Source organism: Pezoporus occidentalis, unplaced genomic scaffold, assembly GCF_034315485.1.
Source record: "Pezoporus occidentalis ecotype Australia unplaced genomic scaffold, CSIRO_AGI_Poc_V1 ctg166, whole genome shotgun sequence".
Lineage (NCBI taxonomy): Eukaryota > Metazoa > Chordata > Aves > Psittaciformes > Psittacidae > Pezoporus > Pezoporus occidentalis.
In genome coordinates this window covers 1,526,162-1,550,175 of record NW_026913488.1, presented here as the reverse complement: position 1 = coordinate 1,550,175, position 24,014 = coordinate 1,526,162, and the positions used below count along the sequence as shown (strand labels likewise).

The window sequence follows — 24,014 nt, the reverse complement described above, 5'->3', positions numbered from 1 at the left end:
TTCCATAATGGCATAGACCCTAGTAGGCTCATGCATATTTGCTTATTATTAAATGGTTCACATGCCTTTAACCCATCACTTAATGGAGCACAGATACGTCAAGATTTGCATTTTGCTTGCTCTTCTAGTTTTTAAACTCATAAGCTCCCTGCCTAATGACAAGAATATTTACCCAGGTTAATTGATAAAATCTCCTCAACATAAAGTGCCCTAGGAAACAATTCAGAACATTTACATATTGTATTAATGTCTCATTATTTTATTCAACACCCCCAGAGCAAATGGGGATGTAGGATGAATGGAATGTGTTTTCTAATGGCATTTTCTCTAGAAAAAACCTCATCTACTCCTAATATACCTATCTGTATGTTGTCTTTTGCTTAAGACCTTAACTATCTGAGCACACAGCTATTTCAATATTAAATGACAAAATACGACTTCAAAGTTTCAATTATTTAAATGAAAAAGCACAGGGAAGCAGATAAAATAGATTGGAATTTGTTGTGGAATAGTAACTCTATGAAAATGTTAGTATCTCAGGTTCAGTTGTTGCATCTTTTACTCTTTCTTCCTCTTGTCCATAATGCATTTATATGGGTGATTTTTCGCCCTGTATTATGTGTTTCAAGGAGAGTCATTTCAAATCATCTCAGTATTAATTTTCTTGGCAGCAGACTGAAAGCAAAATCTTGTACTTTTCTGCTCAGGTGGGAGCAGGAAGACTAATTGATGTTGTTGTACATAGGAATGAAGAGAAATACTTGTTCTCAGCTACTGAACTGAATGAAATTTGGGCAGAGTAGGCTGTTTGTCAATAGGGAGTTACAATGAAAAGCAATTAGAACAAGTCCTGCATTATAAATGGGAATGAAGTATTACCTCATAAGGCTATGGACACATCTGTGTGAAAATTAGGAGGATATGTTTGTCCAAGTATTTATATAATGTCATGATACTTACTAAACTGTTTAATAAACATGTACCTGTCTTTAAAGAGATTTTAAATGGTTAATCCTCATTCAACTGATAAAATATGTTTTAATTCCACTCTTTCCACCATAAAAATACTGTCCTTGTTTTTCTAGATGAGGAAGTGCCTTTCCATTTAGTTCTGTCTTACTTTGCACTTTGCTTCCTGTTCTAACATAATTCCTGTCTGTAGCCTCTTCCATTTCTTGTATCCCTTCCCCATGTTCCAGCTCTAAACCAAAGGAAAAAAAATGTCTTGCCACTTTTCTCTACTAAACACCAACAGCTGGAAAAAAACCAAAAAAAATCTGACTATTTCTTATCTGTTCTCTATACATTATAATAGCTTTTTTTTTTTTTTTTTAATTGTTTTGCTTTGGAATATTTTGCACAGCCACTCACTTTCCTGATGTTTTAATTTTAGCCAAATGCACCTGTTATGAGGTCACACTCGCCTAAGAAGCAGGTTGCTGTGTTGATGGGAGATTACCAGGAAAACCCAGTTACTCTTAAGCAGTCATTTTGGTGTCATTATTAGTTTTATCTAATATATCAATACTGAGCACTTGAAAATGATTTTAATGAAAATGGAATTTCAGTCACAACAGGGATTTACTGATCTACAACAGGGATTTACTGACCTACCTGTCTCTTTCTGCTGAAATTCAATATTTAGACATCACTTTATTATATTCAGAAGTTCCTGCTTAAGTCCTGTTTTATGCTTTGATGACCAAGTCATTCTGAATTATGAAGTCTGCATCCAGGCATCTGTACAGCCATACAAGCCACCCAGTCCTGACAGGACAAAGCTGCTCACAGCATGGTTATTACAGAAACCATGTAGGACAACAGTAGCGCATCCTGATTCTGGAGGTTCTCAGAATACTCCCCCTCTGCTCTCTTTTGCTCTCAATCTGAAAACAGACTATTTTACTGATTCTTCAGTATTTTCCCAGCATCTGTTGGTGTAAATTGAGTACTTCTTAAGCAAGAGATGGTGATTTTAATAGCCCCTAGTGGATTTTGTATTTCCTTGCATTTAAATTCTTTTTCATTAAAAGTTCATTTTTACTGCCCAAAACATTAAGTGGCAAGTTCCTTAAGTTAGGGATGACTCTTCACAAGTTTTGATCCCAGGTACTTTGCGTTTCGTTGGTGTTTCCTAATTTTTTCTTATGAGGGAAAATGAGTATTCATGTTCTGTTTACTTTCTCCATTCTAAACAGAATTCTCTCTCTTCTGTTTACTCATTCTTTTTTTTTAGTCCATTAAGCTCTCTTTCATACGTATGCCTTTCTATATCTTTTCCTCTTCCTAATTTTTCTTTAACATCCTTCATCATGCTATGATTTTTTTGGCTTTTTTTTCTTTGCCTTTCAACTTTTAATTTTGTATTCCTATGTAATGGCACACATTTACTCTCTGTGAAGTAACTGGAGAAGTAGACAGATGAAGGCTTCCAAGATACTTTACTAGTTGCTTCTCCTGCTTCCTATCTTAATAGTTCCACCTGTCATGAAAGCCCCACATTACTCAGAGGGAGCACAAGTTTTTGCTTCCTACCCCTTTTTCAATAGATGCTTTTTAGCCCTCAAAAACACTGCATAATGCTTAAAGCTGGGCAAGTATTTTGTTAGTCTTTAAATGTATCAGATCTAGTAAGGACATTAGAAATCAATGAAGCGCTGCAGTCTTCTGTGGTTAAGTTTTCGCTGAATATTTCTACTGGGGGTTTTTCACACTGGATGTCATTCACAAACTTTTAGTTTTATTCTATTCTTACTTGTTAGTGCTGACCAAGTTAGTTAGCTAAATTGCTTGATATTAGTATTAAATACTTAGAACAATTTGGTTTTCAGTTTTCTTCTTTGCCTACATGGATGTTTTCTGGATAAATCTATTTATCTTTTCCCCTCCCTGAAATCTCAATCTCCTGAAGTCCTGTGTGGGGAAAATGAAAAAGAATAAACAAGCCTTGTTTAAAAAATACCTGGCTTATTTCTGCAAGTAATGGTTGCAAACTGAACTAAAACAGAATTGATGTGGGGGCAAAACTAACCTTAAAAAACTTCTGTGCTTTAAAGTAAGCTTCATGAGGAACAAAGACTCTTGAAAGCTACTGCTTATTTCATATCTAATGTAAATCTAGCAAACTTGATGAATATAGCATGAATATTAAACTCCAAGGTGACAAGAAGGTTGCCTGCTCTGTTTTGTTATTAAGATTTGAACAAGTGCTACATGGAATAACAAGCATCATAATTAAGTAATTTGATCCAGTTTCTTTTCCTGGAGGGTCTGCTCAATTTGATTCCAATGACACAGCAACACCCCGAGGTACCAGGGCTCTTGAGCCTCACAAAACTGCTTCTGTCCAGGAAGAGAAACAGAGAGAATGATACGGAGCTGGGAGGGGGCAGAGAGAGATTTTTATTGGAAGCTGTTAAAGTGGTTGCTATGAGACCTTCTCCAGCTACACAGGCACAGCAGCGAGTGCGAGACTGATAAATCGTACCTCTTGCATTATACCTTTCCTTTCTGCTGCCTTTTTTTTTTCCTCTAACGCAGCTTTTATAGTTGTTTAAGATCAGAGAAAGCACCTGCCAGTTGCTTTTTCTTCCCTTTTGCTCCCTTCTTCTGCCTCGTGCAAGATGGAGCTAGAAAACGAAATGATCAGCTCCTCCAGCAATTCTTCATCAGGCTCCAGAGAGTACAAGGTGGTGATGCTAGGAGCGGGGGGAGTTGGCAAAAGCGGTAAGTTTCACCAACAGCATATTTGGGGAGGAGGGGTAAATTGGGAGTCTAAAGTTCACAGAAAAAGAAAATTGTTTAATGAGGGGTTTCATTCCTCTTTCTCTTGTACCTGGCTTGGATAAAAGACTTGTTTTATAACAGTTCATGACTGGGACAGTGAGTCAGCTTAATCTGCTGCAGACTGAAATGTTATAAGCCTTTTTAATCGGATGGTTGTGTAAAACTAACCTTGGCTCCACTGAGGAGCTTGCTGCTGTTAGTTTAGCAGCAAGCAGTAATATCCCTCTGACACTTGGTGAGGGGTGATGGTGTGATGAACACTGTGGATGTAACTTGTTGGCCTGCCTGTCCTTGTGCTCAGGCAGGAATGGAACTAACTGCGAAGTAAGTCAGCTGTATAGTGCAGAGTTGGGGGATGCACCCAGTGACTCTCTTCCCTTCCCCGTATCTCCTTTTGAGTTTTTTGCTGAGTGTCATTGTGGCTTAGCTGGTGTTAGTCTCCTCTCCTTCCCAGACAGTTACAGAATGCCTGTCAGAGTCTCACTCCAGGTGATAAGGTAGATTTGCAGCATATTTTAATAACACCGTACAGCGCTGGTAAGATATGCTAGTGTCTGACAATGGTATCTCTTCAGAGGAGTCATTATTTTCTCCAGACAATGTTTTCTTTTTCCCAGATATTATCACCTTTGATTTATTCTCACTGACAGTAGCATTCTCTGTTCTTGAAAAGACTTTGCTGAACGCGCAGTGTTTGTCTTAAAAGCCAGTGTATTGAGCTGTCCACGCAAGAAGCATTTGATTACATCTTGTGTAAATTCAAAAGAAAAAGGGAAGAAGAAAACAGACAACAGAAAAAGGATAATACAGTATATCGAGGCTAGATTTAAAAGAAATTGCAGGATAAGTAAGCTGTGAAACTAAACTGTAATAATTATGTAGCTCAAACAAGTTTATTTCCCATTCAAACAGCAAGACAAGGTATATATACAGAAAAAAACTAATTACTTGGAGTGGATATAATTTCCTTTCTGTATCTGTTTTCTTGTTATGTTTGGCTTCAACTTCAGTGGCACATCTATCAATAAAGGCTATTTCCCATTAGTATTGCTTAACCAAGCAAACAAATCTTGGCCAGATGTTATGCTATGATGACTGTATAAAATGGGAAAGAAGAAAACACTGGTTTTCTCTGAGTAACTTTCTTCAATTTTCAATGGTAAAGCAGGTATCCAGGATGTATCAGCTGGAATTTTCAGTAAAATGTCTCCTTTTTTTTCTAATTTTCCTTCCCCTGAGTGCTTCCAAAAGATGACAGCAATTTTTCCTAAGGATATCATTGTGAGAACGGTGTAATTTTGAATACTCACTGACCAAAACAAAGGATACTACAAACTATACCATAATCATAGTAAAACTTAATCATAAAAGCCAAATTCTACATATACACTGAGAAATGTTTAGAGTTCCCATTTATTGTTAGAGTTTTAAAGCACAAATGATGCTTATTCAAATCTTACCATTCAGAAAACATTAGCTGTTGATTTCATGAGAATAAAGCCTTCAAATCTGTAATACAAGGTAGTGATACACCTCCAAGCCTGAGGACCACATGAGTATTCAAGAACTGGGGGTCTGTGTGGTCTAGAGAAATGAAAACAGGACAAAGTGGGTAGTTAGGACATTTAATGGGAGTGTGAAAACCTGTTCTTTTCACAAAAGTGAAGTTTCTGGGGGAAAAAATGGCAACTGGGAATTAAAAATACAGAAGAAGGGAGATGAGCCATTCATAATTTACTGGATATGAACTTCCAGCATGGAAAGGACACAGAATATTTCAGTAGAATCATGAGAGATGGTCCAACTGATAGAATTCTGTTAGAGATAAGGAAAAAGTGATGTCAGTCCATAAATCATGCATACTGTTGTGTAGGCAGGATTAATTTACACTGGATTAAAAGCAGAAAAAGGCCTGAGTGACTACTTTCATTCTCCAAGATGAGCTCTGCTTTCCCCTAATGACCTAGATTCACTCTGTTGAGTAAGTCATGATTTTAACCATCAAAGAAGTTTCAGAATTGAAAGTATTCTGTAGAATAAAGATCAGAGATTAAAAAATCCCAGAAGTTCAATTACCAGTTTATACTTCGGCAGATAAGTGATATATGGAATGATATATTGATAATATCTTGGCTTCTTTCCCCTTCTTTTCTCACTTTCTTTGCTTTTTGTCATGATAAAAGCTTTAGCATCTGTGGTGAGTTGCTGAGTGGGAAACCTCTCTCTGATGAAAGCCTCATTTTGTTCAATACTAAATAATTCAGATTTGGAGTTTTTCTTAGGAAACAGGCTGCAGAAATGTTAAAATATTTCTTTTGCCCTGGACATAGTTCACTTTTAGAGATCACGTGGGCAATTTGATCCTTTGTTTCCCACCCTCTTGTGCTTTTCTCACTGTTCAACTTCAGACTCTACGTATGGAGGTCTTTGCACTCAAAATTATGTGCTCATTACAAGGGGCTAAGTGTTGTGACCATATGTGTGAGGAGGAACGAGGAAGAGGACAGCAAAGGTGGATGTTCTTTTGATGTTGCTGCTTATAGAATATTTGCTCTCTTTTGTCTCTTGAGTTCTATTCTCTGAGATGGCAAGAGGACAGCCAACCTCCTGTTATTTGGACTATTTGGTGTAGTAGAAATTTCGTAAGAATTGGTAATAGAAGATAGTCACCATATCCAAGCGTGATACCCACCACATTCAGAGTAATGATGTTTAAACTGCAAATAGTTTAGGGGACTTTAGGGTCCCCACATTTCATAATCAGTGGCAAAAAAATAAATCTCGGCCATTATTTGATAAGGGGAAAAAGCACCACCCCAAAAACAGAGTTCAGTTTAACTGAATGTGCAAAGCTGTATGCGTTTCTAGCAGTTGATTTCTGTATTGTAATCACAGAATCATAGAATAGTTAGAGTTGGAAAGGACCTTAAGATCATCAAGTTCCAACATTCCTGCCATGGGCAGGGACACCTCATGCTAAACCATCTCACCCAAGGCTCTGTACAACCTGGCCTTGAACACCTCCAGGGATGAAGCATTCACAGCTTCCTTGGGCAACCCATTCCAGTGCCTCACAACCCTCACAGTAAAGAATTTCTTCCTTATATCCAATTTAAACTTCCCCTGTTTAAGTTTTAACCCATTATCCCTGGTCCTGTCACTACAGTCCCTAATGAATAGTCCATCTCCAGCATCCCTATATCCCCCCTTCAGATACTGGAAGGCTGCTATGAGGTCTCCACACAGCCTTCTCTTCTCCAGGCTGAACAGCCCCAACTTAGATTCCTTAAAATGAGTTATCCCTTCTAAGGCTTCTGAAAATAAACTATTTTTGCTTGCAGAGCAATATGCTAATTTATTACTTTGTGTAGATTGTGTCAGACATCAAGAAGAGCTATACACTCTCCTGCAAGTACAGGCCAAAACTAGGCTAGAACCAGGAATTAAACTGACATGACTTAAAAGGAAATTTTTACTGACTCTCATTTGAATATAATCCTAACTGGAATTACACATTTCTAAGATTTTGACATTCAGTCTTTGGTTCAATCAGAGGTTTCAGGTAGGCTCAGAAGTTCCAGGAACTCAGTACTGTTCACACCTACTTCAGGTTGCCTTATGTAGGTTTTAAGCCCTAAGAGTCTTACTGGTTTTGAAAGACTTTTTGCATATATACCTTATAAATACCTTCAGAGATCTGCATCAGGACAGTTAACCAAGCACTTTCATGGTCTCAAATATGTTGCAGCTCAGACCTCTGGGTTTAGCTTTATTTTTCAGTGTTACAAAAATACATGCAAAAGACCCTCTAAACCCTGAGAGCATGCGATGCTGGCATATATTTAGCAAACTAATTACACTAATAACAATAATTAACTGCTGCATATTCTTGAAACATTAGCAATAATTAGCTGAGGGGTTGTGCAGTAGCTACCAAAAAGAAAAAATTGATGTATCTGTACAGGTGAATAAAAACAGACACTATCTGTTTAATAAAAAATTGTTACTACCTAGACATCCTTCAAATGCTGAACAGATTGCACTGTAATCTAACTTTTCTTAGCCAAATGAAAATGCTGTTCTTGTTTTGTTGTTTGTTTTTTTTTTCCCCTAATGCTAGTTCAATTAGATTTGTTTATGGGCAAAGATATCTACTCTTCTTGGTAAATGGAATTACATGGTTAACTGTAGAATGAGTATATCATAGATGCAAAGTAAATTTAATGCCACCTGTTGCATTTCAGATAAGAAGAGGGATTACTAAAATGTAAAAAATTAATAAGTATTTGTTGCTAGTAAGTTTGGTTTTGTCTTAGAGGAAATGTGCATTTTTCAAGATTTATTTCTCAGACTGATTTGATTGCCAGTTTATTTGTTGCAACCCTAAAAATATTGAAGGGATTGTCAAATCAAGAACAGATTCTCTTAGGGTTGTTAGAGGAGGAGTATTGTAGAGAAGTGAACTGTATTTCTCAGTCTGGTTTGGTCATTGATTGACTTTTTTTTTTATTTTTTCCTTTTTTTTGATCAATGTTGAATAAAAGCCATATTTCTACAGAAGTGCATCTTTGGACATGGGCAGCTTCTGTCTTTTCCCATAAATCAGATTAAGCACCAAAGACTTTATAAGTGCAGAGTTCTGATGTTTAGGTTGGAAGGGACCTTCACAGGTAATTTAGTCCAATCCCTTTGCAATGATCAGGGACACCTTCAGCTACATCAGGTTACTCAGAACCACATCAGCTTGTCCTTGAATGTCTCCAGGGATGGGGCATCCACCATGTCTCTGGGCAACCTCTGCAGTGTTCTGCCACCCTCATTCTAAAGAACTTTTTCCTCACATCCAGCCTGAATCTCCCGTTTTTTAGTTTGAAGCCATCACCTCTTGTCCTGTTGCAACAGGCCCTGATAAAAAGTCTTTTCCCATCTTTCTTAAAGGCCCCTTTTAGGAACTGGAAGGCCACAATAAGGTCTCCCTGAAGCCTTCTGTTCTCCAGGCTGAACAATGTATTTTTAATATATTTGTGATCTTTGATAATAAAACTGTTGTTACTTTTCAGTTATCTTCACAGCTAGGTTACTGAATTTGTTTCAAGCTCGACTGTGTGTAGTTACAACTTCTAGCAATTTTATCTTATCTCTTCTTTATTAACAACTTCGAAAAGCTCTATTCTCTTAGTTTCCCATAAGTTAATACCTATAGACAGTCTTTAGTTCACACCTTGACCTTATTTCTGTTCAATACATTGAGCATCTGAAACCTCACTTGTAGAAGTTTATCTTCTTGCTGAGAATATTTTGCATCCTTAATTTGAATGCCCTGGTATTTCCATATCATTTTCTGAATATGATTTTCAAAAATTTGCATGCTATTCTATCAGTGGTCTTACTAAAAGCAATACTGCTTACTGATTTCCTCTTGACAGTCTTTTTTTGCTCCTCTGAGAATAATGAATTCTTTTGTTCAGGTATAGTTCACAGAGGTCACAAAGAGAGAAATATCCACACTAACCCTTAAGGTACTTGCACATTCCCTTAGCACTGTCACCCGTGCTATCGTATATCTAGTGATGACCTGAATTCTGCATTTCCATAGGTGTTATCCTATTTTGGAAGTATTTTGCTGGGTTGTGACCACTGAAGCTGATGATTCAAATAATTCTGGACCTGTATTCAATATTTCTCATTTATCTTCAAGTGTGTTTGCTATCCACTTGAAAGGATTAAACACATTGCTTATTCATTAATTTTCTTGACTATGGGCAGACTGTGGGGCCAGAATTATTTGCCTTGGGCAAATGAGTTAAAGATGTTTTCATTATTTTGCTAGATCACATAATTCAATGGCTGGAGGGGCGGGGGATTCAATTAGAGCTCCTGCATTTAATAGGATGGTTTCTCTATGTGAGATACCAGTTGGCCACTGAGAAAGCTGCCTGCAGTTCTGGTTTCTTCAACACCAGAAGCCATCTAATAAATAGGAGAGAGTTCAGAAAAGATCAACAGAGATGATAAAAGGGCTGACTCAATATGATTTATGATGGCAAATAACCACAGCTATATTCAAATAGCTCTGTCACCCAGTAGTAGTCTGTGATTCTTTATTGTGAAACTTAGTGATTTAATGTAAAAGGGTTTGGATGCAGCTGTAATGTGAATAGGTTGATCTGTCCAGCTTCTTTCATCATAACACCCAGATGATGATCACCCACTTGGAAAAGGCTAGTAAGTGGGATGTTGACAGTCTGTGCCACTTCAGCAAATTCACCATATTTGAAGGTAATGAATATCAGGAAAAGAAAGCATGTTTTCCGAAATTTGAGGAGAAAAGGGGTCAGAATTCTTAACGGAGAGTAATCAGTGAATTAAAGTGTATGAGATCTTCAGACCTTTGGTCAATAAGAGCAGTACATATCCTTAACCATTTGTCCAGAAGAAAGAGAAGATTGTAGAATAGTCTTTGAAAGGAACAGGTTGGTGAAAGTTTTATTAATCTAATTGGCTTCAAGATAGAAAACTACATTATAGAGATGGAGCATTAATGAGCAAATATTCCTGAACAGAAAAAGCAGTTACAGTCTTCCAGCTCGCTAATAGTAAAGTAATATTGTCATCTTCAAAACTGAGAAATGTGCTAAAAGTCACCAGGACTTGTGGCTGATATGCCATTAATAATGTGTGTAGCCAATATCTTTCTTTTTGTTCAGACTACTTAAAAGAGATCCTAAGGCATGTCTCAAGAATGCACTTATCTGTTGTGTACCAGAAAGTCTTTTATGTCATTTAAAAAAGTCAATTTAGCCCCATGCTAAACTGCATCCTTAAGAGAGTAAAGGCTCCTGTATAACTGGAAACATGCTGAGGTGGCACCCTAGCAGTAATGGACACCTAATGTATGTGTTGGGTAGTGGTGCAGATGGAAGGTCAGTAGATCTATTGGCTCACCACTTGCAAAAAAACTGTTCTCTGTTCTGCTGATGGAAACGGGAGTCACTGGTTTGGGACCTCCCTCGAAACGTCTTCTGAATGAACAATGATGTGTAGAGATCAGAACTCATGGAAGATTATATCAGTGAACATGATTTTCATGGTGTGACTTACTGCAGGGGGGCTTCACTTACACAGTGTAGTTTTCACTGATGTATACGGCTCAACTTTTCCCATTCATACTGCTTGCTATTAAGAGTCAAGACACTGTCTAGGCTGTTCCTTAATGACAGGAATTCAACTATCAAGGACCCTCCTATTTTCAACCACACACAAATCTGTCATTTGAAATGCCCAGATTGAAGTCTCAAATAAGGGAACAAGCACTGTTTCATGACAATGACTGGACACTCTCGGTATCTTTGCTGTAAACAATCTGTTGAGGCAGCCGTAGGAACTGTTTGCTTTCCAAGCCATCCCTGCTGCTAAGCTAAGACATCTGCAGCATTTGCGGCACATGCTATCTACTAGAATTTGGATGAGATTAAATCCATTAGGGTCATTCTTGAAAGCACAATTAGGAAAGACTTCCCCCCCCCCCTCTGCTGTTGCTTTCATCTCCTTCCATACTTTCCATTTTGCTTCCTTCCATTTCTTTTCCACTTGATTTGTTCATTGGCTTTAGCTATTCTCCCTTTATGCTTGTAAGCCTTTCTAATTTGCTTTCCTAGAGGCTAGAAGACTCATGATGCTCACACAGCTCCACTGACAGGTACCGAGTGTTACCAAAGCATTGGACAGGGTCACTGTTTCAGAGGTCTTGCTTTCTTCAAAAGACACTGTGCTGCAAGTTACAGTGATTTGCTAATGCATTACCTGCCACTGACTGAATCCCAGTGGAGACACAGGCTAGAACCAGCTTTGTTTCAAGTTGTGTGGAAAACATCCAGAAGAAACGGTGTCTGGGTCTCTGTGTGTACACAAAAAGACTATGTCAGGGGTTGCCAAGTTGGGCAATTGTTGTTATTCTGGCCTCCGAAAGACATATGTTCTCAAGTCATTTACCTGTTGTAAAGCAGTGGTTTAGCTTTTCATTCAGATAAAAAACAAGAACTAAACTAGTTATTTCAGAGTCTCAAGGATGGACCCACAAATTGTTGCAAGTTTTAAAAGTTAATTTCATAAGATCTTACAAAGTAAAAGCTGTAATATGCTGAGAGACGGATGCATGTATTTCTTTAGCTCACACTGACTACAGTCATGAGAAGAGCTGTTGTTCAATTTCTTTCCTTGCAGTCTCACTGAAGTGTTATGCATTTTCTAATTTTGAAGTTCTTGTGCATTTTCACATGCACAAAATTAAGGAGCCCTCGCTGAAATTCATATGCCAGACCCTGTGATTTCTTTACTGACTTTGCTAGCCTGCGACCTGCATGACAGTTTTTTGTGTTAAACTGAACTGTTGCTTTCTGAACAGGATCTGCAGTGTCTTTACAGAAATGTCTCTTTAGCAGCTTGCAAAATACATACCATTGTTTCAGATTTTCACTCAGATTGTTCAAAACCAAACCCAAGTGTTGTAAAATTCTCGATTGTTTCAAATCAGCAGACCTCTGCCTTCCTAAATATGCCAGAATGCCATGCAGGCTGTAAAGTTTGCCTTTCTCTAAAATCTTGTCTGGAACTTTCTTAAATAGAAATCATGTTCCTTTCTCAATTTAAATACAAAGTAACCATTACACATTTTCTACACAGTGAATAATTTTACTTGGTGACAGGGTCATTTGTTCACTCATAGCACGCACTATACCAGAGGTCTGCTACATATGCTATATGCCACTGCATACAGCCAGAGAATGCATTTCTGGGCCTCAGGAGGTCTCCTTATGTTTGTAGATATGCTCTAGAAACACTTTGTTTCTCTACTGGGAATAGAGGAGAAGAAAGAGCAATGTATTATAGTCATCAAGGAGCCCTGTCATGAGCTACAGAAACCTGGTTTCCTATGCTTTTCTTTCACTTACAGCAGTTTCAATGGATTTTCCAGTGTCTTAATAATAGCTGTGAATTTTCATCGTAGTCTCTTGTCTCAGTGTTTATCTGTTAACTGATCTGTTTTTACAGTGGAAGCTGAAAGACCCATTTAAAAAAATCTTCCCTCCATGAAAATTGACGAAGATATTTGAAATGTCTGACACAACAGGAAGAAGCAAATCATAGGCTTCCACTTTTTTTCAGGTTAAATGCTCAAAATAACAATTGCGATATTTGAGGGTGGACAAGTGTTTCAGGAAAAAACAAGCCAGAAGATACAGAAGGAACAAACAGAGCAGTGAGAGGGGGAAATCTAACAGAGGTGGACAACTAGGAACAGCGAACAAGAAATCAGAAGAAAAAAGAGGCATAGGAAAAAGACTGAGAAAACATAAAACCTTGGCAAAGATGGGTAAAAGCAATGGAAAAGGATTGAGAGGATGCGTAGCAGTTCCTGTGCTCAAAGAACATTGGTTTCAGACTGCCTTTTTATTATGCTTATCCTACTAGATGCTCCTGGGCCATGGTTATACCCCAAAATCTTTTGCAGGTGCTGGTGGCCAAAAAGTACGCAGAAGTCGTGCGACTGCATCTTTCTGCTGCCTCCGTGACTTACTGTCCCATGATTCTCTCTCACTGGCTTTCTAGAAAAGGAAGCTGGAGAGGCAGCAGCACAAATCTTCTTGGCTCTTTTTCCCCAGCACTTCATGTGCTGTAAAAGCTTGTTCAGCCATATAGACAAGGCTGTGTAAATCTAACATTAATATAAATTTATGGGGTGCTAGCAAAGCGGTGCTTCTCCTTTGTGAAGTTCTGACAGTCTTCCAGGACTCAGAGGAGTTTGTGGGCCCCTGCTATAGCAATATCTAGCACCTACTGAAATCAGTGGGAGGCCCAGCTTTTGTCAAAATGTAAAGAATTAGATCCATCCACACACCAAAATCTCAAACAAAATAATGAATTGCAGTGGTACTAGAGATATATTTCACTCAGTAGCAGGAGGGGAAAAAAAAAAAAGTTCTGTTTTTGCTCCATCTGGGAAAAATGTCAAGATGCAAAACAAAAATTTATTTGTTTCTATGTGTTTTCTCTTATTCTTTGTGATTCAGCTGTTACCTTCACTCTCATTCCCTAACTTCTACTGCTCATCACACTTGCCTGTAAACAGCTACCTTCCTATAATCAAATGCGGACAAATGGCAGTAGGAGGAAAAACCAAAACAAAATGTCAGTGACTATAAACAGATTTAAATACACATGTCATTGAAACATGGTCATGTAAGACTTATTTAAATGTAAAGTATCACACACTTAACAGAAAATAGTTGCTAGTGCCAACATATTATTCAAAGAATTATAGAAAGCGCTGCAAAACCCAGTTGAGATAACCACTTCTACTGATTGACAGTGACAGTGCCTTTAAAGAACAGAAGTATTTGGTGATTGAAAGCCAAAGAGCTATGGATCAAACTGATTTGCAAAGCTGCATCATATATTTCTAAAGCATCACTGTACCTACTGGATGAGTATTAGTATGTTAAGTTCCAGATATTGGTTAGGTCAGTTTTGTGTGTTGGGATAATTTAGAGTGGTGTAATTCAAAGACATGAATAAGCTTGTGAATTAAGTATATTTCTGCTTGTCTGTAAGCAGGAAAAATGTAGAAGTTGAAATTTTTGTTCCAAGACATTTTTAACAGTTCCCTTCCTGACTCTGAGTATCTCAAATGAAGTTGTTAAAAATTGCAGGCAGTGAATACTTCACAGGGTTGGAACTCATGGGAATATCTTTGGCACTGTTGATGTTAATTTAGTCACAACAAATAGCAGGACGTGGATTGGGAACAGATTAGATAGGCTGTAGTAGACATGATTGCTCAGGAAATGACCTAGGTAGACAGAATACCAGCTTGCACCCTGATGAAATTCCTGAGGGAACCAAAGGTTTCCCTGGCTCACAGTTCAAGTTCAATGCAGGAGATAAATACAATGAATAGTTCTTTTCAGGTTTAGTGGATCACAGGTTGCTAAAAAGTCATTAGCAGTTTGGTGATAGAGTTACTTGCTTCTGAGTTGTATCTCCTTCCTCCTACTTTTTTTCTCTTTTTTTCTTGCAGGCTCTCTCTTCAAGCATATGGTAGAATTTGTGAGGGATGTGTGCAATGTAAAATACCAGCTGTTTATGTTAGTACTGTGTGTGGAGCCCGTGCTATCTTTCAGAATTCTTTTTATCTTTCTCATACTCACTTTAAGTGTATTTCCCACTAATGAAATATTTTACCAGGAATATGGCAGTGCTGAAGGGCTTAAATTAATAATCTATTGTGAAATAGTTTTTTCTGTTTCCATTTGATTTTTTTTTAATATATTTTTTCTCATTTATTTCTTGATTTACATTAATTTCAGGATGTTTAACGTGATGAGTTTCCCACAGTGGCACAGTGTTAAAAACTCACCTATTTTCAGAACCATATCTAGCTAAACTGGTAACTAAATATATCTATGGTTCGATGATTCTATGTTTGTTTACTTTAGCACTGGAAAACCAAGATAGGATGGGCCTTATTTGTTCCCTCAGTGCCTTCTGTGTCGTATCTGTTCAGCTCAGTGATTACTGTCAGCATTGTGGTGTTTAAAAGAAGAGCTGAAGAGATAATAGAAATGCAATTTGTGTTCTGTGCTGCCTCATATCACAAAGAGAACTGGCAGCTTAACGCAGACTCTTTGCTTGACCTTAGCAGTAGAGCAGAAGGAACACAGCACTTTTTTTCTTGTACTGAGAGTTCCATCCAATGAATGATTCTTAATGGAGAAGCCACTCACACTGGAATATGTGGAGAGGGGAAAAACGGGGAAAAATTATGCAGCTGAGAAAATAAATATGCATTTCTTCCTCACTATCTCATTGAAATGACCATAGAACGCCTTGATTCTTCTTTTCTGCTCTACCCTCTCGAATATCTGCATTAAAATGGTTAAAGTGTGTGTGTCGTGGTTTAAACCCAGTCAGGTAGCTTGTTCACTCACTCCCAGTGAGTGGTGCCGAGCTGACAACAATCGAGGTCCGTGTCCGTCTCCCCCCCTGCCTCCCCGCACCGGGGCTCTCCCCTTCCCCGCTCCCGGAGGAACGGGGAGGAGGATCGAGAGAGTGCAACTCCTACGGGTTGAGACAAAAACAGTCCAGCAACAAATCACCACCGCTACTATCAGCTACAACAATGATAAGGGAAAATAACAAGGGAAGAGAATACGATACCACCGGCCAAGAGAAACGAGCTCCACCCCTCCACCCGGAAACCCCTGTCCTTCCGGGTAACTCCCAGTTACCCCTCACCCCGGGCATGACGTGCTGTGGTATGGAATACCTCCCCGGCTAGCCCGGGTCAGGCGCCCCGTCTCTGCTTCCTCACAGCCTCCCCTCCTCCCTGGCAGAGCATGAGCCTCACAGAGTCCTTGGTCAGGGTAAACATCACTTAGCAACAACCGAGAACATCGGCTTCACCAACACTGTTCTCAAACTGGAAGTCAAAACACAGCACTGTACCAGTTAACACAAAGGAAAAACATGACTGCTACTGCGGAACCCAGGACAGTGTGATTAAATGGGATGGAACACAGAGGAAGAAATACATAGGAATTACTTGGGTAATTTATGTAGGTTTCATAATATCAAATAGTCATGTGTCCAGGAAATACTATAGCAATTTATAATTCAAAGGGCAAAGAACGTCTGGCGTGTTTCAGGTTTGATATTTTATGGAGGAGAATAGCTAACAGGATCAATGTTGCTGGGTTGCACAAAAGTTTCTGAAGTTTAAGACATAAGTCTTTGTGTAAGCAATTATGGTGGACTGACTCCAGCCAACAGCTAAACACCCAGCCAGCCACTTGCTGACTCCCTTCTCCTAAGGGAAAAAGTAGCACTTACTCTGATCAAGGACTGTCCAGTCTCTCACGCTCTTCCAGTGAGGAGGGGCACAAGAAGCCAGAAGGAAGCAGAGACAGGACACCTGACCCAGACTAGCCAAAGGGGTATTCAGTACCACAGCACATCATACCCAGGACAGAAACTGGCAGGAGTTATCCAGAAGGGCTAGATCACTGCTTGAGTCAGTCTGGGTATCGGTTGGCGGGTGGTGAGCAATTGCACTGTGCATCACTTCTGTTTATGTATACCCCCCCGGGGGGGTGGGGGTTGGGGTGGGCAACATTTCTGCTTTTCTCTCTATTTCCTTTTATCGTTGTTGTTGTTGTCCTTCCCTGTGAGGGTGCTGAGGCGCTGGCACAGGGTGCCCAGGGAAGCTGTGGCTGCCCCATCCCTGGCAGTGTTCAAGGCCAGGCTGGACAGGGCTTGGAACAACTTGGTCTAGTCGAAGGTGTCTGCCCATTGCAGGGATTGGAACTGGGTGAGATTTAAGGTCCCTTCCAACCCAAACCAGTCTCGGATTCTATGAATACATTATTATTGTTACTGTTAGATTTAATTGTAATTTCCTTTATTAAACTGGTCTTATATCACACCATGGAAATCTACATTTTTCCTGATCCTCCCTACCATACACCTGGGGAGTGGAGTGAGAGTGAATAATCCACCAGCATTGTACTTAAAACTGCCAGCTACGTTTAAAACAAGACATCCGCATGGTACGGTATTTGAAAGTCAGTCTGGGGAGCCAAGCTGCTTTTAAAGTCTAAGACCATTTCATTCAGCTAATCTATTGCAGCTCAGTGACTCTGAGCCAGTAGCACCCACAGGCAGAACGCAGACACACTGCAGCACAATTGAGGTGGTGGAATGGGTCAGCATTGGTCTCCCAGGCAATTTTGGTCCATGCAGGACAGACGTTAGAGCAGGACAGCAGTTCTGCCTTCATACTGCAGCTCTGGTCATCTCATAGAATCATAGAATCATAGAATAGTTAGGGGTGGAAAGGAACTTAAGATCATCTGGTTCCAAACCCCTGCCATGGGCACGGACACCTCGCACTGAAGCATGCCACCTAAGGTTGTGTCCAACGTGGCCTTGAACATCGCCAGGGGTGGAGCATTCACACCCTGCTTTGTAATAACAAAGGATAACTTAAATGACCCTATGCTTATGATACACTTGTTTAGGGGAGGGAATCTGAGAGATCTTCATATAGAATCACAGAATCATAGAATCATAGAATGGTTAGGGTTGCAAAGGACCTTAAGATCATGTAGTTCCAACCCCCTGCCATGGGCAGGGACACCTCACGCTAAACCATCTCACCCAAGGCTCTGTACAACCTGGCCTTGAACACTGCCAGTCATGGAGCATGCACAGCTTCCCTGGGCAACCCATTCCAGTGCCTCACCACCCTCACAGTAAAGAATTTCCTCCTTATATCCAATCTAAACTTACCCTGGTTAAGTTTTAACCTGTTACCCCTTGTCCTATCACTACAGTCCCTAATGAATAGTCCATCTCCAGCATACTTACAGGCCCTCTTCAGATATTGGAATGCTGCTCTGAAGGTCTCCACTCCCTCCAGGCTGAACAGCCCCAACTGTCTTAGCCTGTCTTCATAGGGGAGGTGCTCCAGTCCCCTGATCATCCTTGTGGCCTTCCTTTGGACTTGTTACAATACTTCTGTGTCCTTTTTAGGACCATAACTGTACACAATACTCCAAGTGAGGTCACTTGAGAGCAAAGGGGCAGGATCACCTCCTTCGACCTGCTGGTCACGCTCTTTTTGATGAAGCCCAGGATATGGTTGGCTTTCTGGGCTGCAAGCGCACGCTGAAGCCGGCTCATGTTCATTTTCTCCTCAACCAACACCCCCGAGTCCTTCTCCGCAGGGCTGCTCTGAATCTCTTCTCTGGCCAGCCTGTAGCTGTGCCTGGGATTGCCCTGACCCAGTTGTAGGACCTTGCACTTGGCATGGTTAAACTTTATGAGGTTGGTGTCAGCCCACCTCACAAGCGTGCCAAGGTCCCTCTGGATGGCATTCCTTCCCTCCAGCGTATCAACTGAACCACACAGCTTGGTGTCATCGGCAAACTTGCTGAGGGCGCACTCAATCCCAGTGTCTATGCCAGCGACGAAGATGTTGAACAAGACCGGTCCCAACACCAATCCCTGAGGGACACCACTCGTTACTGGTCTCCAGCTGGACATTGAGCCATTGACAACAACATTTTGTGTTAGGCGATCCAGCCAGTTCTTTATCCACTGAGTGGTCCATCCATCAAATTCATGCTTTTCCAATTTAGAGACAAGGATGCCATGTGGTAAAATGTTGACCGCTTTGTACAAGTCCAGGTAGATGATGTCAGCTGCTCCACCCCGCTCCATCAGTTCTGTAGCCCCATCATAGAAGGCCACCAAATTGGTCAGGCAGGATTTCCCCTTAGTGAAGCCATACTGGCTGTCACCAAACACCTTGTTGATTTTCATGTGCCTTAGCATGCCATTCAGGAGAATCTGCTCCAAGATTTTGCCAGGCACAGAGGTGAGACTGACTTGTCTGTAATTCCCTGGGTCATCCATTTTCCCCTTCTTGAAAATGGGGGTTATATTTCCCCTTTTCCAGTCATTGGGAACTTCACCTGACTGCCATGATTTTTCAAATATGATGGACAGTGGCTTAGCAATTTCATTTGCCAGCTCCTTCAGGACTCAGGGATGTATTTCGTCAGGTGCAATGGAGCTGTGTACGTTCAGGTTCTTAAGATGGTCTCAGACCAGATCCTCTCCTACAGTGGGCACAAGGTCTTCATTCTCACTCTCCCTGTGTCTGCCTTCCAGGACTTTGGTGTTGTGGTCAGAGCATTTGCCAGTGAAGATTGGGGCAAGGAAGTCATTTAGAACCTTAGCCTTCTCCAAATCCTGTGTAGCCAGTTATCCTGATAGCTTCTGGAGAGGGCTGTCTTTTATTTGCAGTGTGCCAATAGAATCCTTTCCTGTTATCCTTAACATCCCTAGGGAAGTTTACTTCTAAGTGGGCCTTAGCTTTCCTAACCTGGTCCCTAGCTTCTCAGATAACATCCCTGTATTCTTCCCAGGCCTCCTGTCCTTGTTTCCACCTTTTATAAGCCTCTTTTTTCAATTGAATTTTCCTCAGGAGCTCCTTATCCATCCAAGGAGGTCTCCTGGCCCTCCTGCTGCACTTCCTTCTAGGTGGGATGCAACACTCCTGAGCTTGTAGCAGGTGATCCTTAAATATCAACCAACAGCCTTGGGCCCCCCTGCCCTCTAGGGCTATATCCCATGGAACCTTACTAAGCAGGTTCCTGAAGAGGCCAATGTCTGCTCTTTTGAAGTCCAGAGCAGTGAGCTTGCTGCACACTCTTCTCATTGTCCTGCGGATCTCGAATTTGACTATCTCATGACTGCTGCAACCAAAGCTGCCCTGGAGCGTCACATTTCCAATAAGCCCTTCCCTGTTGGTGAGCATGAAGTCAAGCATGGCCCCTCTCCTTTTTTGCTCAATTCTGTAAAGATGTTACAACTAGACATAATGATTCAACAAAAGAGAATCTGTAATACATGTTGGTAAACTAAGCAATCAGTAAAATTAATGTCTATCTCATCAAACGGAAGGGAAACTGTGAATGCTTACCTCATCACAATCTACATCACTGTAGGGAACATTTTTAATCACAAGGTAGCTAAGTTTTCCAGAAATGTAGGATTGTAGCTAGGTGATAGTGGGACTTTGCTTGCATTCAGGTAGAGGATTCTTACCAGACAGGTACTTGATATTCATAGGTTCACTGGAGCAAGTTAACAGTTTCAAAATGGTATCGCCATGTTAGAGAGTTTGGTGAAAGATGAGTCAGTGCTTCATGGAGCAGACAGATCTTCTGACATCGATATTACTTCGTCTGCTGTGCTTCTCACTTCCACTGGCACTTATTAGTGATTGATCTCTTGTTCCCTGCACTAGATTCATCATGGTCAGTGATACAAGGGCATGAAAAATTCATACCAAGACAACAAATACTTTGTAGTTTATGATACTTCTTTTCTTCTGGAGTCAAGAAAATTAATTCCTCCAGAGAGCAGAAAACTTACCGTTTATTGCTATTCTGGCATTTCTGTGGTGAGAACAAGTACAATTGTGTGTGTCCATTCTCCCATGCAAGAATAAATATAATGCGTTACAATGCTGAATTATCTAAATAATGGCAAAAAGTAATTCATCTAAGGAAATGATTTGTGCAAAGGAACTTATTTCTGCCCTGACAATAAATACTACTTAGTATTATGAACTAAATTTCCAGAAAGATATAGGCCTGTATCAACACCAGTATTGTTTTTAAGAACATTCCCATCTTAAACTACTTATCTTACCTAGGTAAGTAAATTCCAGCCTGTTGTGGTGTCGCTGCACCTTTATTATGATACCTACTCATCTACATTAAAATTTGATCTTCCACAAGCTAAATGGGTATGTAATGTGTATGTCTCTTTAATCTTGCAGTTGAGATTCTTTTGCTTTTCATCAGTTTTCAACTAAAAGAACTGAGGTAGCATTACGGCCTTAGATACTTCGGAGAACCTGAAATGCAAACTATAAAATCAGCCATTATTAAGGTCCAAGAAATGAATGTCGAGCTCCCAAGTCACAGGGCAGTCTTGTCTCCAAGATTACTTTTCCTCTCTCAGAATGGGAGTCCAATTTGTACATCATCAGACCTAAAAATTGTGGTGTTTGATAAATGCTGTCTGATGTCTTTTATGTTCTCTTCTGTAAGACGAATTGGCATCTGAAACAATCAGAGACAAATGAAGTGAGAACTTTGCATAAGAGACAGATGATACATAATTTAAACTATCTAGTGGCTGACTACAGTAATTGAGTTGAACAAATTACTTTCATGAAAACAAGTGGTGGAGTCATCTGGTGCAATATCAGTAAACAGCTAGTGCACGTGTCAGAGCTGAACATGTTGTGCATAACTGAGGTGGAGGAGCCCAAATCACACACCTGCTTGTTCACAGACTCTCATTACTTCACCTCTTTGTCGATGCTTTTCTCTGTCTCAGTATATTCAGGTTAAACAGATAAATCTTGTCAGGATTTTCTTTTTTTTCCTTATGCAAAGAAGAGGCATTTTTTCTTTACATCTCAAAAGCTGTGTCATATTACACTGCCTATGTCACTGAAGTATAGGACAGGTCTTGTCATGTTATTTTGCCTACTACTTTTTGCCTCATACTGTATCTCTAATGCTTTGTATATTTCTATATTCCTGTATAAAGCCATATTTAGTCAGATGTAAATGGGAACTTCACCAGGTGACTAGATTTTCAAAAGCAGAATGGTATAATGACAATGCCTGTTACTTTGTTTCCTATGAAAGCCTCCAAAAAGGAATATCCTTAGCCATACCAGTAAAATGAGTCATACAGATTCAGGTTTCTATATGAAGACCTGTATCTGAAGGTCTACCCTGTATCTGAAGATAGATACATTTTCTCTGTTTAAATTCTCAAAGACAGGTCAGTACTGTAAATGAATTTCTTGACTGTGTTGGACCCATCACAGGATGCAGTTTGTCCTCTTTGCTTGAATTGAGCTTATTGTCAACCAGCACCTCAGATTCCTTTCTGCAGAGCTGCTCTCCAGCCATTCCTCTCCCATACTTGTGTCCAGGATTACTTTGCCCCAGGTGCAGAACCTGGTATTTGTGGTTAACATTCACGCCACTGATGATTGCCCAATACTCCAGTCTATCCATTCTGCAGGGCTTCTCATCGCATGAGAGAGTCAGCCAAAAGGGATCATCTTATAGTGTCAAGAATTCAATCTGTATTCCTCCACTACATCCCATCTTATAAATAATAAAAAAGAATTTAAGTAGCAATTTGCTGAATTTCTTGCTCTACAGCAACTATTGGACCAATCATAGGGAATTCCCTGGTTTGTTTTCTGTATCTATTCCTGGCCAACCATATTAGACCCTGACATTCAGTGCATAGCCGGAGCTCATGAAAAAACATGGAAAAACTGAAGCCCTCTAAAATGGGAGTAGTATTAAGAAAGTACCAAAATTTCTTGTTGACCCTTGTCACCAGCTAAAGTTACCTAGGAAAAAATAGCCTAAATGAGATCAGATGTGTGTACTGTTGAACAAAGTGACTACGTGGTTTTCCAGAAGGCTCCAGAGAAGAGAAATGCAAACCAACTAGCCTTGAAAGCATCCAGTCTCACAGCTGCTGTAAATCCCATTTAATAGCATGTTGATACAGCTAAAAAACTTATGAACGACATTATGGTCAAGAAGATTCCATTGTGAGGTAGAGATTACTACTGTCCAGTGTCTTGAAATGTATAAAAATAAACTATATCAGGATCTCTGATAAATACTCTACATTTCAAAACTGGTGCACAGTTGCTCCCAAACCAGCTCTTTACAAAAATCAATTCAGTAATGGCAAAATGCATAAAAATACACCGTGCACATGTATTACCATTACCCACTTGGGAATATCAGACTTTCAAAGGAAGGCAAAAAGAAACAAACTCTTAGAGTAATTCTTCTAAAGGAATAATCTAAAGGATCAATAATATGACACTCCATGTTAACTAAATAGAAAAGATGTCTGTCTTCTCCTGAGTATTATGTGAGTGGCTGGATGAGTCTGACTGAATGTCTAAGAAGCTATTTGATTAGTTTTCCTTTCCACTACCTGAACCTGTGGCTAACCTGTCAGTCTTCCAAAGCCAGCTGAAGATAGTGACAAGATTTATGTTGACTTCCCTGGGCTGTGAACAAAGATGTAACACTTACCTTCTCTCTATTTAAATGCACTGTAAGTTTTACTAATCTCTTTATATGTGTAATTACTCTTAATCTTTCCTCAGTTCTCAAGAGTTTTTCTCATGCAGTGATAAATACACAGCAGAAAAGTACAGGATTTTGTTACTGTCCTTTGCACAGCGACAACAGATAGGAAATTAGTTTCAGGTTTATGTGAAATTTGGTGATATTCAAAAAGACTCATTTATCTTTTCTTTCTTTACGGGTGGTGCAAAAATGTTGAAGAATCCCAGCTTGGTATAAGTTTTTGGAACTAAAAGTAGTAAAATTTTCCAGTGTGAGAATACAACAGTGCAGCAAAATGACAACTCAGTCACTGAGAATTCATTTTGAAACAACATGATGAAGTCCACTTAATACTTTCAAAAGGTTTTAGGTTCAGATTAAGAAGTCTTTCCCTGATAGAAAAGGACTGATCTCTATTCAGGTATATTTTATGCTGGCTAGAGTCCATTTAAATTAAGGACTTAAGGG

At 39.8% G+C, this 24,014-nt stretch overlaps 1 protein-coding gene across 1 annotated transcript in view; it reads left to right on the top strand.

The window, feature by feature from the left end:
- Window positions 1–3,353: 3,353 nt before the first annotated feature.
- The window catches only part of RIT2 (Ras like without CAAX 2), a 145,818-nt gene continuing 125,157 nt past the window's right edge, over window positions 3,354–24,014 (top strand). Inside the window, exon 1 of the mRNA XM_062613411.1 lies at window positions 3,354–3,726. Within this exon, the coding sequence (XP_062469395.1) occupies window positions 3,624–3,726 (103 nt within the window). The 5' untranslated portion in view covers window positions 3,354–3,623. The remainder of the gene's footprint in view (window positions 3,727–24,014) is intronic.